The sequence below is a fragment of the Calypte anna genome, chromosome 2 (assembly GCF_003957555.1).
Source record: "Calypte anna isolate BGI_N300 chromosome 2, bCalAnn1_v1.p, whole genome shotgun sequence".
In the NCBI taxonomy this organism is placed as follows: Eukaryota; Metazoa; Chordata; class Aves; order Apodiformes; family Trochilidae; genus Calypte; species Calypte anna.
In genome coordinates this window covers 79,059,566-79,074,167 of record NC_044245.1, presented here as the reverse complement: position 1 = coordinate 79,074,167, position 14,602 = coordinate 79,059,566, and the positions used below count along the sequence as shown (strand labels likewise).

The 14,602-nt window shown below is 38.0% G+C and overlaps 1 protein-coding gene across 1 annotated transcript in view; it reads right to left on the bottom strand.

Annotated features, from left to right (window-relative positions):
• Positions 1 to 2,685: 2,685 nt before the first annotated feature.
• The window catches only part of DAP (death associated protein), a 53,435-nt gene continuing 41,518 nt past the window's right edge, over positions 2,686 to 14,602 (bottom strand). Inside the window, exons 3-4 of the mRNA XM_030446101.1 lie at positions 5,010 to 5,052; positions 2,686 to 2,909 (exon numbers count right to left, since the gene is read on the bottom strand). Coding sequence (XP_030301961.1) covers positions 2,790 to 2,909; positions 5,010 to 5,052 — 163 coding nt within the window. The 3' untranslated portion in view covers positions 2,686 to 2,789. The remainder of the gene's footprint in view (positions 2,910 to 5,009; positions 5,053 to 14,602) is intronic.

Below are 14,602 nucleotides of genomic sequence, written 5' to 3'. Positions count from 1 at the left end.
ATAAACCCCACAAAGCTGTGCTCTGCTGATTTACATTGTACTTACAGTAAAAAGAGCCCAACAGACAATTTCAAGCTTTATTTTGCATCATTGCCACAATGACAATCACAGAAAATTTATTTGCAATAATTTCAAGGTAACATCTGAACATCTCTGCTTTTATGTTATTGTAACATATTTAAAAGTATCAGTATCCATCAGTAGGGAATCTAGATCTCCAGTTAGGATTCTTCATTTTGGGTAAGGTAATGCTTTGGTGAAGACACCTGTGTACAAACATGGATACCTCTCAACAATACTTTCATACAGAGACATCTTCTATCCATATAGGAATTCCTGCACTCTAAAAGCCACTAAAGTGATCTTGAGAGTCATACTCCATTGTACAAACTAACATACTTTGAAGTAATCAAAGACAAAATTCAGGTATTGTCTATATATGCTGTATATATTGCATTAGCAACCAGGAGCAGTAGTTTGTAATTCAAAAGCATCCCTGTTCCTAAATTTTAGTATCAGAATGGAAATGTGGTGTTGCATTCAGAAGCATTTCTACCAACTCTTACTAGAGGTAACAGCATAGAGGTACCCAGCCCCACCCAATCTTGGTCTTCTACAGTGAGGTACATTCAGTTTTCCACTGCAGTCAATGGAGCAGAGAGTGATCTAACTCCATTTTGAAAGACTTTTGGTCAAACATGCCATATCTAAACTCTACTGATTGTCTTGACTGCATCACCTTTGCCTGCAGCTGAAGCCCAGGCATCACTTCAGAGGAAGGCACAAGCCTAGGAGAGCCGAGCCCCACCCAGCTCACCCTCCAGCCAGCAGCTACCAGCACAGAGTGACTGCCATGACCTCCTTCATCACTGACACAGCACACTGACAGCTGCTGGCTGCACCAGCAACCAGATGCCACCACTTGCTGTCCTGAATCTGCAAATGTTCCTGACAGCAATTTACCTCATTCAGATACTCCAGAAGGCTCAACAAAGCCACCCTTAAGAATGAGTTACTCGTCTTGTGAATCACTTGTACTCTCAAGAGTGGCTACATACAAGGCCTCAGATGTATTACCATCAGAAAATGAAAGCATATTTTTAAAATTATGCATATTCTAATGCAGAATAAGTCTTATGAACAATGCTTATTCCTTAAGGCAAGTAAGGTTTTGTAATTAAACTGAAAATAAGGACTGCATATACAGATTGTACATCATTCCTTGGGTGTAGAATAAATGCAACTACTCATATTCTTTGCAAACCACCATTTCCATTTCAAGTCAATGAAGAAATGGAAATGCCAAATCATTCTCACCCACATGGAGAGAGGTGCTCCACTTGTGAAACGGGCCATTATTTCACATGATTTTGTTGTTGTTTTAAATCAATTACTCAGGGAATCATTTAATCTGAAGAAATTTTTTAAAATTTTGTTTTTAAAACTCTCCTCACTGTTTTAAAATACTATTTAATTTTAAACATAAATGGACTAGCAAAGCTCCAAGTGACCCTAAACTTTCACTGACTTGCCAGGTGAATGTGTGCAGCACTAATTCCAGTACCCACTTTTTGGACAATCTTAGAAGCTTCATAAACCTAGAGAGTACTAAAGGCTGTACTGAATTTACAGTCATATAAAAATGGAAGTTCAATTAAAAAAAGAAGGTGGAATGTTTGGGGTTAGGGTTAATGTTTAAGAAATTATTTTCCTCTGGGTTTTACAGAGATGAGTTACAGAAGGAAAATGACAGAATTAAGTGATTTGGAATGGTGCAATCAAAAGATTTAATTATGTGGCCAAAACGGATTCCACTGCTCTATTTGGAAAGATTTTTTAATTCCCTCATAATACTACTGTTCTTATTCAGAATAAGAAGACGGAAACAATCCAATGTGTAACAGATGTTGAGTCATAAAGATAAACATACTTGCTAATGGTATTAATTTCAAATAGTGATCTCAAACTGTAAGTTAAAAAACAAGGGAACGGATTTTTTGTCAATTTATCTTAAGTTTAGTTCTCCAGGGCCTTAAGCTCCTTCATCTTGCTATTGGAATTGAGAAATCATCACCTCGTAAGTGATGAGGCCCAGTGAGATTCATGAGATCACAACTCAGTGGCCTGCAGCAGCTCTCATTACTCTGATTTCTCTCCCTCCACCATTCCCAAGGACCTCCAAATGGAACAACCTCAGCAAGACTATGGAAGAGCAAAGAAGATTCAGATGGATTTCTGCCCACTTGGTTTTGGGCCTTTTATCATCTCACTAGCTGAAATCAGAGGGTACAGCTAATGGGCTGTAGGACTAGTATAGTGAAGACTGCAAGGGTTTTACATAATTAAGACAAACACCAATTCCTGTCTCAACACAAAACCCAAACTCCCTCCAAGCAGTAAAGGTACCAATACAACAGGTCTGCTCTTCCTTACCAGCTTAGCATTAAAACTACATTAACTATTTGCTATTGCAATGCCACAACTAAAAGTACTAGTTTTAAACTCATTAACCATATTATTCATACTAAAGTTTTATCTAGGCAATAGGAAAATCTTATACAAAAGCCACTCTTGCACAGCAAAATCTTAATAACAGAGAATTTTCCACCTGGGATAACAACTGAACAATGTTTTCATTCTTATTAACCCTTGACAATTTAAGTAAGAGAAATGCATATTATTCTAGAGATCAATTTTACTGATTTGACAGTGTGAATCCTAAAGGGTTTTCACCTTCTCTTGAAAACATTTTCACTGACAGCAGTTTGGCTGAGACTGTGATGGGGAGCTCATTTGCGAGGCTGGTGGATGTGCTGTTTGACATGTTGTGGGTGAGGAAGCTTTTCCACAGAAGGATGTGGTTTCTGATGAGCCACCTGAGCTGCAGCTGGAGGGAAGTCTTTATCACCCTGTTTGGAGAACACACCAGGAAAAAAAATTTAAATAATCTGAAAAGTTTACTTTCCATTTCAAGTGGATGTTTTCTTAAAAAGTGTGAGGAGCAGATGAAAAAGAGTTTCATGTTACTCTGAAGACCCCCATAAACATCCTTACCTGCCATTCTTTTAGCCAACTTCACAGTTTTATTTATGCAAGTTTCAATTGTTCCAATTACACATACCATCCAAGAACACAGTATCTTAAAGTGACCCTAGAGAAAAACCCCTCCCCTTTCCTACCTGCAGTGCTTAATAGTTTCTTGTGCTAACTCACTTTTAATGGCTCTGTATGGTCAGATCTCCTTGACCTGTTTGTTTTTCAGAGCAACCAGAAAGAGGAGTGTTTCACAAAGAAGTTAAGGCTATGTGAACACCTACCTGTAGGAAATGTCAGTTCTGTAGGAAGAGAGGCAGGATTTAAAACTACTTTCGACTCAAATCTTGGGGGTGGCTAGCTTTTAAACTTAATGTGCTTTTTTTAACTAGGTCTGTTAGCATCAATTCTGTCATGCTGCTGTTGGCCAGGCTCAGTTTAGGTCTAACACCTAGGCCACCTATTTACAGCTGGCATTTCTAGGGTCAGTCCCATGAGGTTTTCAAAAAGAAATGGGAAAAAGCTACCTTCCTTCTATCTACCAGCCACTTTCTTGTTAACTCAGCCCTGGATGCTGTTGGCTTTCCTGCTGTCTTGCATGAGGCTGGCTTGTGAGCAGCTGCTGCCTGACTTTTCTTCCAGCCTGTCCAGATCCCTTTGAGCAGCAACTCTGTCCTCAAAATAATTAACTGTTCCTCTCAATTTGGTGCCATCCACAAACCTGATGAGGAGTCTTCACTCTAATAAGGGCATTACACAGGACAGGTCACAGCATATAAACCTACACTTGACATTGATGAGAACTGTTAGGTATCAGGAAACTTGAAAATACAACTGAAAAATTACTCTGTGTTCAGAAAGGCATTGCTAAGTTTTGGTGATTACATAGAGCAGGAATTTTGATACATGTTTGGGAGCCATAAAGACTCAGAAAATGAATTTTGTTCTTCATAGATTAATAAATAAAACTGTAGTTGACAGCTTACTGAGGATAATTACAGTACCCTATCAAGTAATTGATTAGCTAAATAAGAGCTGAGTTACACAATTAAGAAAATAGTGTCTTTCCATTTTGTATCTTTCGCATGCCTACTATACCAGGGACCTGTGGGTTTTTTTCATGTCTGAGACTACCTAAATCACTTATTGAAACATCAGTACCTTACAATCTTTAAAGTGCTATCAAAATTACTAAATATTAATGCAGTAATTAGTTACAAGTTATTAGTCATCTAAATGACTTAAGAGATATCAATCTTGGGGCAGATGGAGGAAACACAGCAGTGCCTGTCTGCTACCCCTGTGAGCTGGAGAAAACTGAATCTGCTTCTTCCTTCCACCTGCATGATCTGACACAGCAGCAGTGTCTTGCAGGGAAACCACATTACACAGTCCCATGGTGTAAGGTCAGCATGATAAAAAGTACCCATCACGTAAAGCCGTGATAAAAATCCTGTCACAACACACATGGCTTGAATTACCAATCATACAATTAATGGCTAGTTAGTACTAATGATTTAGCTTATGGATTTCCAGGTCCTGCCTGCTCTCAAAATCCAGGGAATAATGCTGTGAATCCTAAGTACCCCCAGGGACACATGGCAGCTCCTCCAACACATCTCCTCAAATACACATCCTCACAGGCAGGAGTATCGTTCCTCATCACAGATAAAGCTATAGCAGCAGAGCTACATGCAACCACTTTCAAATAAAATTAATGCAGAAACATCTAGTTTGGATACAAAAAGAGGATCCAATAAAGTGCTAAAATTCAAAGTAAAACAGTGGAAATAATTTCACACGAAACAAAAAAAGAATACTTAAAGGGACTTAATCAAATATAAAATACATAAAGCCTCTTCTCATAAAAGAGGAAGGCGAATGAAAAAAAGATTAATTTTGCTCTGATCATTGATAATTCTGAAAAGCCTACATTCATTTTTCTGTGACTGGAAGAAATTTAATGGTAATCTTACCCTAGCAATGACTCCAGAGATGAACACTGTTGGTTTAGGCGGGCTGAAAAAAATAAGAGGGATTACTTGTACAAATTATTTAGAAGTCAAAAATTAAAAGTACATCAAACATACAATGCAAAAAAAGAAAAAAGAAAAGAAAAAAAAAAAGGCATTTTTTGTCAACTAAGGACTGTTTCAAATAGACAAGACAGATTTCCTCTTCAAATTACTATTGCCTTACCAGTACTTATTGCAGACAGGAACAGGCCTGTAGGTTTTGGCTGCTATTACTTCACTTTCATTGTGACAGCAATAAAAGGCTAGTTCAACAACACTCTATTCCCTACTTAAAGCTGAGAGTCTTTGTTTGTTTGCACTGTTACTTAATCCTCAAATTTTATATATTACCTGTCAGACATACTTAAGGCTTAGAATTTTTGTATTGCAACAACAAAAACTATAGTAGGACTAAACTTACTGCTGTGATGGAGAACAAAATAAAATTCAAGTTTATACCTGTCAATCTAACGGATTAATGTTCTCAGTCTCAGAAAAAGCAACACCCAATACTTTAAATCCATAGACTTTCTTGCAAATATTTACTTACTCAGTTACATAATGCCGCAGTAAAACAAATGTTAAAAAACTTAATGCAAAGCCTGCCCTGCTTTTCCATTTGCAGACCTCCATCCATGCCAATAGAAGCAGATTCTCCAAAGGCAGGATACGACTTTGAGGCTCTGTCAGTGTGAGGGATCAGTTTCCCTGGGCCACTGATCTGCTGAACTGACCACCCCTATGGAGAGGGCCGTGGTGGTCACTGCCAGAAGGTCTAACTTAGCAACTTCTGTAAAAACTGTAAAACTAGACAACTGCATGGAGTCTGCAGAAGGATCGAGACCAGGAGCTCCCACAAAATCTCTGCAGTAGATGTAATATTTTTGTAAAAAAACATGTAACCTGAGGGCACTGCAAAGGGAGAGAGGGTCTGGAGGTAAAGTTGTGCCTCTCCCTGAGCACGTCCATAACAGCGGACCCAGGGAAGGTCATTCTTAAAGTTGGCTCATGAGAAGGATCCCTAGCCTGTGATGTTTTGGCTGATGAGGCTGGAAGAGCACAAAGCTATTTGGAACACAAAAAGCACAAAGCTTTGGAATAGACAAAGCAAATGATTTATGAGAGGAATGATACTGATTATTATGATGCACTTTACAACTACACAGCTTTTAAAGATTCATTAGTTTGATGTTATGTGAAGTTAAGGTAACAGGCAGAACAGTACTAGAATTGGTATAGTGGTTTAATAAATATGCCTGAGCCCTGTTTAAGTCATGGTATTGCTACAAAGTCTCTGAACACCCTGGTTATTTATCAAGACTCATCAACCCTTCTAGAATATTTTTAGAAGTCAGAGAGAGAAAGAAAGGACTAGAAAAAAGGAGAAAGGAAGGAAGTTCTGCTCTAAAATACCTCCATTTAAGAGTACCAGTGATATTTCCTGCAATGAGAAAGAATCTTTGATAGCTATGTTAGACTTCTTAAATCCAATTTGCTGCTAGTTTAAACTAATAACAAGCAAAGATCAATAGCAAAACACTTCCATTTTATCCTAATTGTACTGAGCCAATTAGTATGTTAGCCTGCCTGAGATTTCCTGGATGCTGAGTAACAAACCCAAACAAATAACTCAGACCAACAAAACACAGATGTACTGCAGTACCAAGGTACCATTGATAAACTAACACCATGACATTATAAAGGAAATTAACAGTAAATGCAAAAAAAAAAAAAAATGTGTGTGGCAAGGTTTTCTTCAATTATACATGGAATCTGGCTTTAGTCACACTCAGAGAAACACTTACTTGTTTGACACTGCATTATTAACAATATTGGAGAGTGAGAAGTTCAAATCAGAAGGAATTTTCCCTTATATTCTTATTATGACCTTTCGGAATTCAGTATGCTTGGATGATGCATGAAATTCAAATCAACATTTCCCAAAAAGAGCCTGTCTTTGCTGAATGTGCTACGGCTTGTCTGCCTACCACCAGACTGTTCTATCTGCTGCCTGTTCCATAATTCTTGTTTTAAAAACAACTTTAAAACTTTGTAACTTTGACCAAAAAATGACAACCAGAAGGAATCTCCTGCACAAAGGCTGTTTCAAACACAGCTTTTCCCACTGCAAGTCATAAAAGTCTTCTCAGAAACCCTGGTCTTCTGGTTCAGAACATCATGCTACTAATATTCAAAGGACCAAAGCTAACAAGTGTCAAGTTCCCTGGGTACACAATAAAGCTGGATAAAATTACAATATTTGGTACACTTATACATTTATTTTTATTTATTGTATGTCCTTTGTCTGAGGAACAAGCCTGAAGACCCTATAAGGACCATTTTCAGAATCAGTTAAGCTAAAACACAATCCAAGGTTTATCTTTCAGCGAGTACTGCAGAATCAGCTAGCATATCTTTATGAAAAAAACATAAAAATAACCAATACCATTTTCCTGGTCAAAACACCATCCTTCAGATACAAAGCATTTATCTTGGACACTACCATGAAATAATCTATTTAGCCTTGTCTACACGCAATTGGTTTTGAGACTGTCTTCATTTGTACTGTTGCACAGTTGTACCGTTGTACAACTGTACAGTTGTACTGTTTTAGGAACAGGGTACTAATTGAGACTCTCCCATGCGTGTGTGGCAGGCACCCCAAAGCCTAACTCACCTAAGGTTAATGTGAAACAGGGTTAGGATGACCCAGGGCAATTCACTGAGACACAGGGAGCAACCTAATGGTAAACTAGAACTGTAAAAAATGTATCTACATCTAGTCACGGCTGGAACAGATTTTTTTGCCCTCTCCATGGCTCTCAGATGGATTCTTCTTGCGTTATGCTAGATTTCCAGCTCCTAAACGGAAAAACTAATAGTAACACTGATGTGCCTTCCAGCTCAAGAGCCTCTACCCTTCATACACAAAGATCTTTTACAGAAGAAGTCCTGGCATTCATTCCTGGCTGACCTGAGTTCCCACACTTGGCTGTGGGTGCACACTCTAATGAGGATTCATCTCTCTACTTAACTGATTACAAAGGCAAAATGCTTTGCTGCTATGGAAGACACACCACCTGATTAGGAAACTCATTTCCATGTGTTAATTATTCCCTAGCAGAGAGAAAGACAGAAAGCTTGCCAGAAATATGAATGAGTGAATGTATCTATATTTATGTTCTATGTTAAAGCCATTGGCTTTCCCCTCATTTCTAATAGATTACATTCTCCTGGAAAAAAATCTTTAAAGATTTAATATTATCCATTATCTTTGATCATCTAGAGAACCAGAATCTAGAGAACCAGAGCATATAAAATCACACATCTATACTAATGAAGAACTCAGTGGATTAGAGAAAGGCCTGGATAATCAGTCACTAATTCATGCTTTAATTTCACTCTTAATGAAAGAAATCTTTCTACAGATGAACTTCATTGCAATAAATTCAGTCTCTACTGCCAGACTCTCAAACTATTGGCTCTTGAGGACCTAGATTAGCTGCCAGGACCATAACTCTATGATTGCACTCCGGGACATCTACTGAGTCTGCAGTGTTGCAACATCACTCCCTATCTCTCCTGAAAAGAGAAACAAAAATGTAGGCTATCATCTCTACATTTGTGAAACACTTTCAAGTGCTTTAAATTCTATCGGTGTCTTATGCAAAGCACAACCTACATTTCCAGTATTTTGTAAGCCATGATGGTTGCTTTGAGGATATACTTAATCTGATGAAAATCAGTTTGACAGATGTTGTTTTGAACAGCATTCCTTTGTCTGGGCATTAGTAAACAAGAAATTGGAAAAATACTACTCCCTGACAAAAACTGACTTTGTTTATACATATAGGTGCTTTACAGACATTTAACACACACATTTATTTAAAGTTAAATAATAGCCACATCTGATATTGTGTAAGGAATACAGCGGTGTGTCTGCCAAGAGAGTGTGTCAGTACTTCCAGAGCAAATCCTTATTTTATTGTAACATATGGAGAAAAAGAACACATCTGTTAAGATCTGAGTGTTCAAAGAACTTACACTGATTTTACATGTGCGATGCTGCTAAGAACCTGTTTAACATCAGACTTTCTACTAGATTAATTTATCCTGATCATATTCAAATCAAATAAAGGTTTCTATGATTCATAATACTTAAGTAAAATAAGATCTTTACCTGACATTGAGAGCAAATCACAAAGAAGATGGAATACATAAAAAGATCTTTAGATTAAATGAGGCATTAATAGTACTAAAATCCTATGCTTTCACCTTAGAGGGACTGGTTAAACAAGTTTGTCAGGCATTACTATATAGACAAACAAAGTGACATTAGAATTACTGTGCAATCTCCTACAAGCCACAGAACATCCATATGGCAGATGAGTACCCAACTCCATTTTAAGTAGAGAAAGTGAATAAATTTGTTTTCTAAATTAACAGGAAATGTTATTAACTACATCCATCTATGCATGCAGTGTATGTGCACACACACAAGGTATACATTTATAGATTACACAGATTCACAGCTGTTGAAGTGTACCCCCAAAGCCACATGGAGGGTGAACACCTGCAGCCACTCTCCTGTCTGCAGCATCTTTACCTGAAGCTGGTTGAGAGTGTCAGGTTGAATGGCAGATCTAACCTGGGGGAAGGGCTTTGAGCATCACTAACAGTACTATCCACAACAAAAGCTTACATTTAAGACTAACCAGGAAAAAACCCCAAGCATATGCATAATTCCTTTCCACATGAAATATAAAATCTCTTGAAATGGGAAATGGGTCTAACTTCAGCCAGCTGGTGTAGAAAACTAGTGCCCCGTGTTCCCTGGGTTCACAGAAAAACCCAAACATGCTAAGACAAATAAGGAATAAGGAAAAGCAATGGAAAAATAATACCTCGTGGCAAACTTCATTTAAAACACTATACTCAGTCCAGAAACCCCATAAAGAATTAGAGAAAAAATAAAGATAGAAAAAAAAGCTGAGGGAGCACAGAGAACATTCTACATGACGGAAAAGACAAGAACTATTTGCATACAGTATACACAAGAGGGGAGAATATCCTTTTTTTTTTTACAAGTAGAAAGTGACACTTGAAAGTAGAAGACAGAAATTTAAAGTTGGTAATAGCAGGTACCTTTTAAATACAATGAGACTAAATGTAGTGCTCCCTGAAAATAAGGCAAGATCAAGAGTACAGTGAGATTCAAAAGCAGAATGAAAAATGTATATGATGAAAATCTATTCACCTCAGTTAGATAAGAAATGTGCAAAAGTTGTATGAATGCTGATGCTACAGGGCTCAAGCTACCCATAAACTGATCAGGACTACAAAGAAATCTCTTCTGAGCAGTGGTTAAACTTTGATATGGCATTACCCTATCTGCCTTCAATTAAATATCCTAAGAGATTATCTTCCTGACACATCTGATTCATCCAAAATTCATCTAGATACTTTAAATCAGGTTAAAAGCACAGTGTCAAGATGCTCAGTGTGCCAACTTTTAAAACAGGCTAGCCTACTTAAAAAAGGATAGAACTACACAAATGCGAGACTTTTGTTAGGCTAGAAGATAATTCTTTTTTTTGTCAAAGTAAAAAAATGTTATATTCTTTAAAACTACATTAAATTCATCTCCTAAATGGGAATGATTCCTATTTATCTTTTCATACTTGTGGGAATTAATGAGAAGTCTTACCACTGGCAATCACCTTTTGCTGTTTAAGTGGGCCTGGCAAACAGACATATGGAATACATACATGCTGGTTTTAAATGCTAAGGAACCAAAAACATGTCATAATTTTTAACTACCAAAGAGTAACTCAGGAGTTTGTAACTTGGTGTTTCCTTCCTTTAACCAAATAATATAATGGCACATTGTGTGGGACTCATAGTTGGCTTCTAGCTGTTGGAAGCAAAGGAGAAATTCCCATCAATTCCAGGCTGCAAACTGTAGAAGGCACCCACGCAGAACCCGGAGCTGCCCCCAGCTCCCTGAAACCACTGGGTGAATGCAGCATGCAGGCAGCATGCACCTCACCCCCTCTGGCACCCCAAAGCACCAGGAACTTGAAAACATGAGCACAACTTTCTACTGAGCAGACTGGCCTTTATTTCCTTGCCCATCTCCAAATAAACATATCATTCACTCTCATTAACAAGTTGCTCAGGCAAGCAAAATGAGACACAGGAATGAAATAGTATCATCAGCTGTTACCCACTGATGCTCCAGTTGTTCCCTAAATAGAGCAAGTTTTGCAATATTCTGCCTTGCTCTGGCATGACATTCACTCCAAGAACAGAAAGTTCTCCAAATATTTTGAGCAGAAATTTGCTTTCAGTCACCAAAACCTCAGACTTTAATCTTTCCCTTGTCTTTTCTGGAATTACAATAATTTTGGCCAGTTGTTCAAACCATCCAGCCTAATCTTCAAGGATGCTTGGAATTCATATTCTTTGATTAAGAAACATGAAAGCTAACTAGTCTTATTTTCAGTCTAAGGCCTTTAAAGACATCCAGATACTTCTTTGTAGGAATGATTATTTGAATTTACATAGTTGCCTTTAATTTTGGCATTGTCCACAAAAATAAATTCCAGGATGATTAAAAACACACTGAGATGATTAAAAACATTTCTCAGCAATATACTAAAACTAACAAGCATATTGCTCATCAGCTTGTCTGAAATACTCTCCCACTGCTTACAATAGATTTAGGTTATTAATTTTCTGGACAGAAAGGTAATAATTAGTCTGACTGACTATCAGAGGGAAATATTCTAGCTCGCTGCACGGGGACATAGATTAACTGATATTTTATGATAATTTATCTGGCTGAGGTAATTTGTTTAGCTGCCATAGCTTTCAAACGTTTAAGATCACCCACAGGATGGCACTATTGAACCTCTCAGTATCATCTACAGTAAGAAGGGGAAAATCTCAAGGAAATCCAGGTGCTGCAGCAAATTCTAAAACGAGTAAGAAAGCAATGCTTCCCCTCGATGCCAAACCTTGATGAAATGCAGTACATACAGACACACACAAATCCATACACATAACTACAGACACTACTTTTGGAAAACAATTTTCTGGTCCCCATGTCTGTGCCCCAGTACTTCCCCTGAGATAGCTTCCACTCTGCTAAAGTCTTCCCTTCCCTTCACAGCAAAATTAATGCAAGTTTGAAGGGAAGAACTCAATGCCGTGTCAGGAAATTTTAATGACTATTTGCTTTGCTATTCACATACAAGCAAGCAGGGTATTCTGGTCTTTTAATGAGGTGGTAAATCACTGTTTATTATATTTAATAGAAACTGATTGACATTCATTGTTCTTACATTCACTGTCAAAGTATTGCAGCATATGGACTGATTAATCTCACCAGCCTTCCATTTATCTTTGGTTTTAGTGCATCTGCTAGCCATAAAAGAAAATTATTTAAGAAAGATATCCACAATCTCTTACCTATATTCTCGTACATGACATTGCTAATAGAGGGTAAATTTCTCTTTCCTGCCTTCTTCTGAACCCCAGATGAAGATTTAATTGTTTAACCTTTTCTATGGACTCAGAGGATTTAGACATAGTTTCTAATTCTCCAACTGCTGGGTCATTTATTAGGGCTCAATCCTGTTACTGCAATATCTACGCTAGCTTTTGGTGAACAGCAATGACAGACTTCTCACAAGCAGGGATATCAGCACCAGCCCATTTAGTATCTGAAGCCACTTAACTATGGACAACTGAGAACTATGAAAACTGACATAAAGCAAGCAGTACTTCAGTGGTGACACAGCCCAAAGGAAACTCTGAAATACAGAATGAAGTAGGGCAGACTTTAGGCATTTGCAAAATGGTCAGCAAAGAGAGGGAGGACTAAGTCTTCCCCATATTAGTCAAGTCCTGCAGTGTATCCCCATGCATGTTCCCATGTCAGTAACATACTGAGAATATCATGACCGTGGACCCACACTGCAGGGTCTCAGCTACAGATACATTTACCCAGTTGTGCCACTTTCCTCTAGCAGCTGAAAGATGGAGTGGAACTGGAAAAACAGTGTGACACTGTCCTAGGAAAACACAATGTCAGTGCAATAAAGGAGACAGAGAAGGCAAAAGCTAATGAGAAGGGGAAGATCTTCACACATTCCTGCCCAGGTTAATCTGTGTTTGTCTCAGAGACACAAAGGAGCAGCCTACAATTTTCTAACCTTCCCTGTTACAGTTTATACCGGTAAAACGTATAATCTTGTTTCCTGATGTCTCAAGCCAGAACTGCAATGTAATTTATTACCCCAGACTACTCCGCAGACACTAAGTCAAATGTACATCAATGTGTCTGCATGTGCGTAAATACTACAACATCTTCCACAGCCACAGCACTACTGTGAGGAGTATTCTCAACTCAATTTTACACCATGCATTCTGCATTGATTTCCATTCTGCAGTCAGATCCCACTGTTACACTAAAGTAAAAGCAGACAGGATTCAGCCTTACTTTAACTTTTGTGGCTGTTCACAGCTCCATCAACAGCAGAAGACTGTGATGAAGTTCTTGCCCATTTCAACAGGCCATACCTGGGAAAGTTCAAGCACAATAAAGGGCACTGTGGAGGGTCATATAGACACTCTAGTAGTATCACATCCTTCACTGCAGAGCTGACTGTATTGGTCAAGAACTTGCTATAGTGTTTACTAGAATCTGCCAAAGTTATTGACGCAATCCTCCATATTCTTCATTGGCAAGTGGCATTTTAGAAGCATAAAACTTGTCATCGGAATAAGAGATGAGTAGATCCTGGAACCTGGAATTCCTCTTAATTCAGACATTGAAAAAAAGAAACACATTATTTAAGAATGCAATCTTGTATTTAGAGCTCATAAGAGCAACAGAGTCAGAATTAAAAAATGCTTTCAGCTTAACAGCTTATTCAGAAACATTCTGACCCCTAATAAAATGAGGAAGGAACTGCTTCATTCCTGTACCACAATCACTATGCCTGCTGCTGAGTTGTGGTGGTTGCAAAGGCATCTTCATTTTCCATCACCTGAACACAATCAGAACAAGCTGTCTGTTTCTGCCTTCCACGTTTATCTTAAGAGTTACATCAGATATTATGAACCATCATCTGAAAAACTTCTACTAATGTCAATGAGACTGGAATTAGGTACCAAGAAAACACACATGAAATGACCTTGAATAAATCAACAGCAATAGGGTTCAAAGCATAACAATTGGAAGGATTTCAAGAGGTCTAGGATTTCCTAGATGGGGAGCTCTTACTCAGTGTGAAATAAACACCTACCTTTTCAAAGTGATAATAAAGCCATGACAATTGTAATTGGGCAACAGATCAATGTGCTGCTACATCTGAATATAATTCTATAGCAGCACCCATTCATTTCAATGGGATGTAAAAATCTTAAAGCAACTACAAATCCCTGAAAGTCAATACTACTAGTGATTTTTCTGTAAATCTAACAAACATGGCTGCTCATTTTCTAGTTCAGTCTGTTAGATCTGTCACATCCAGGCACTCCGTTTG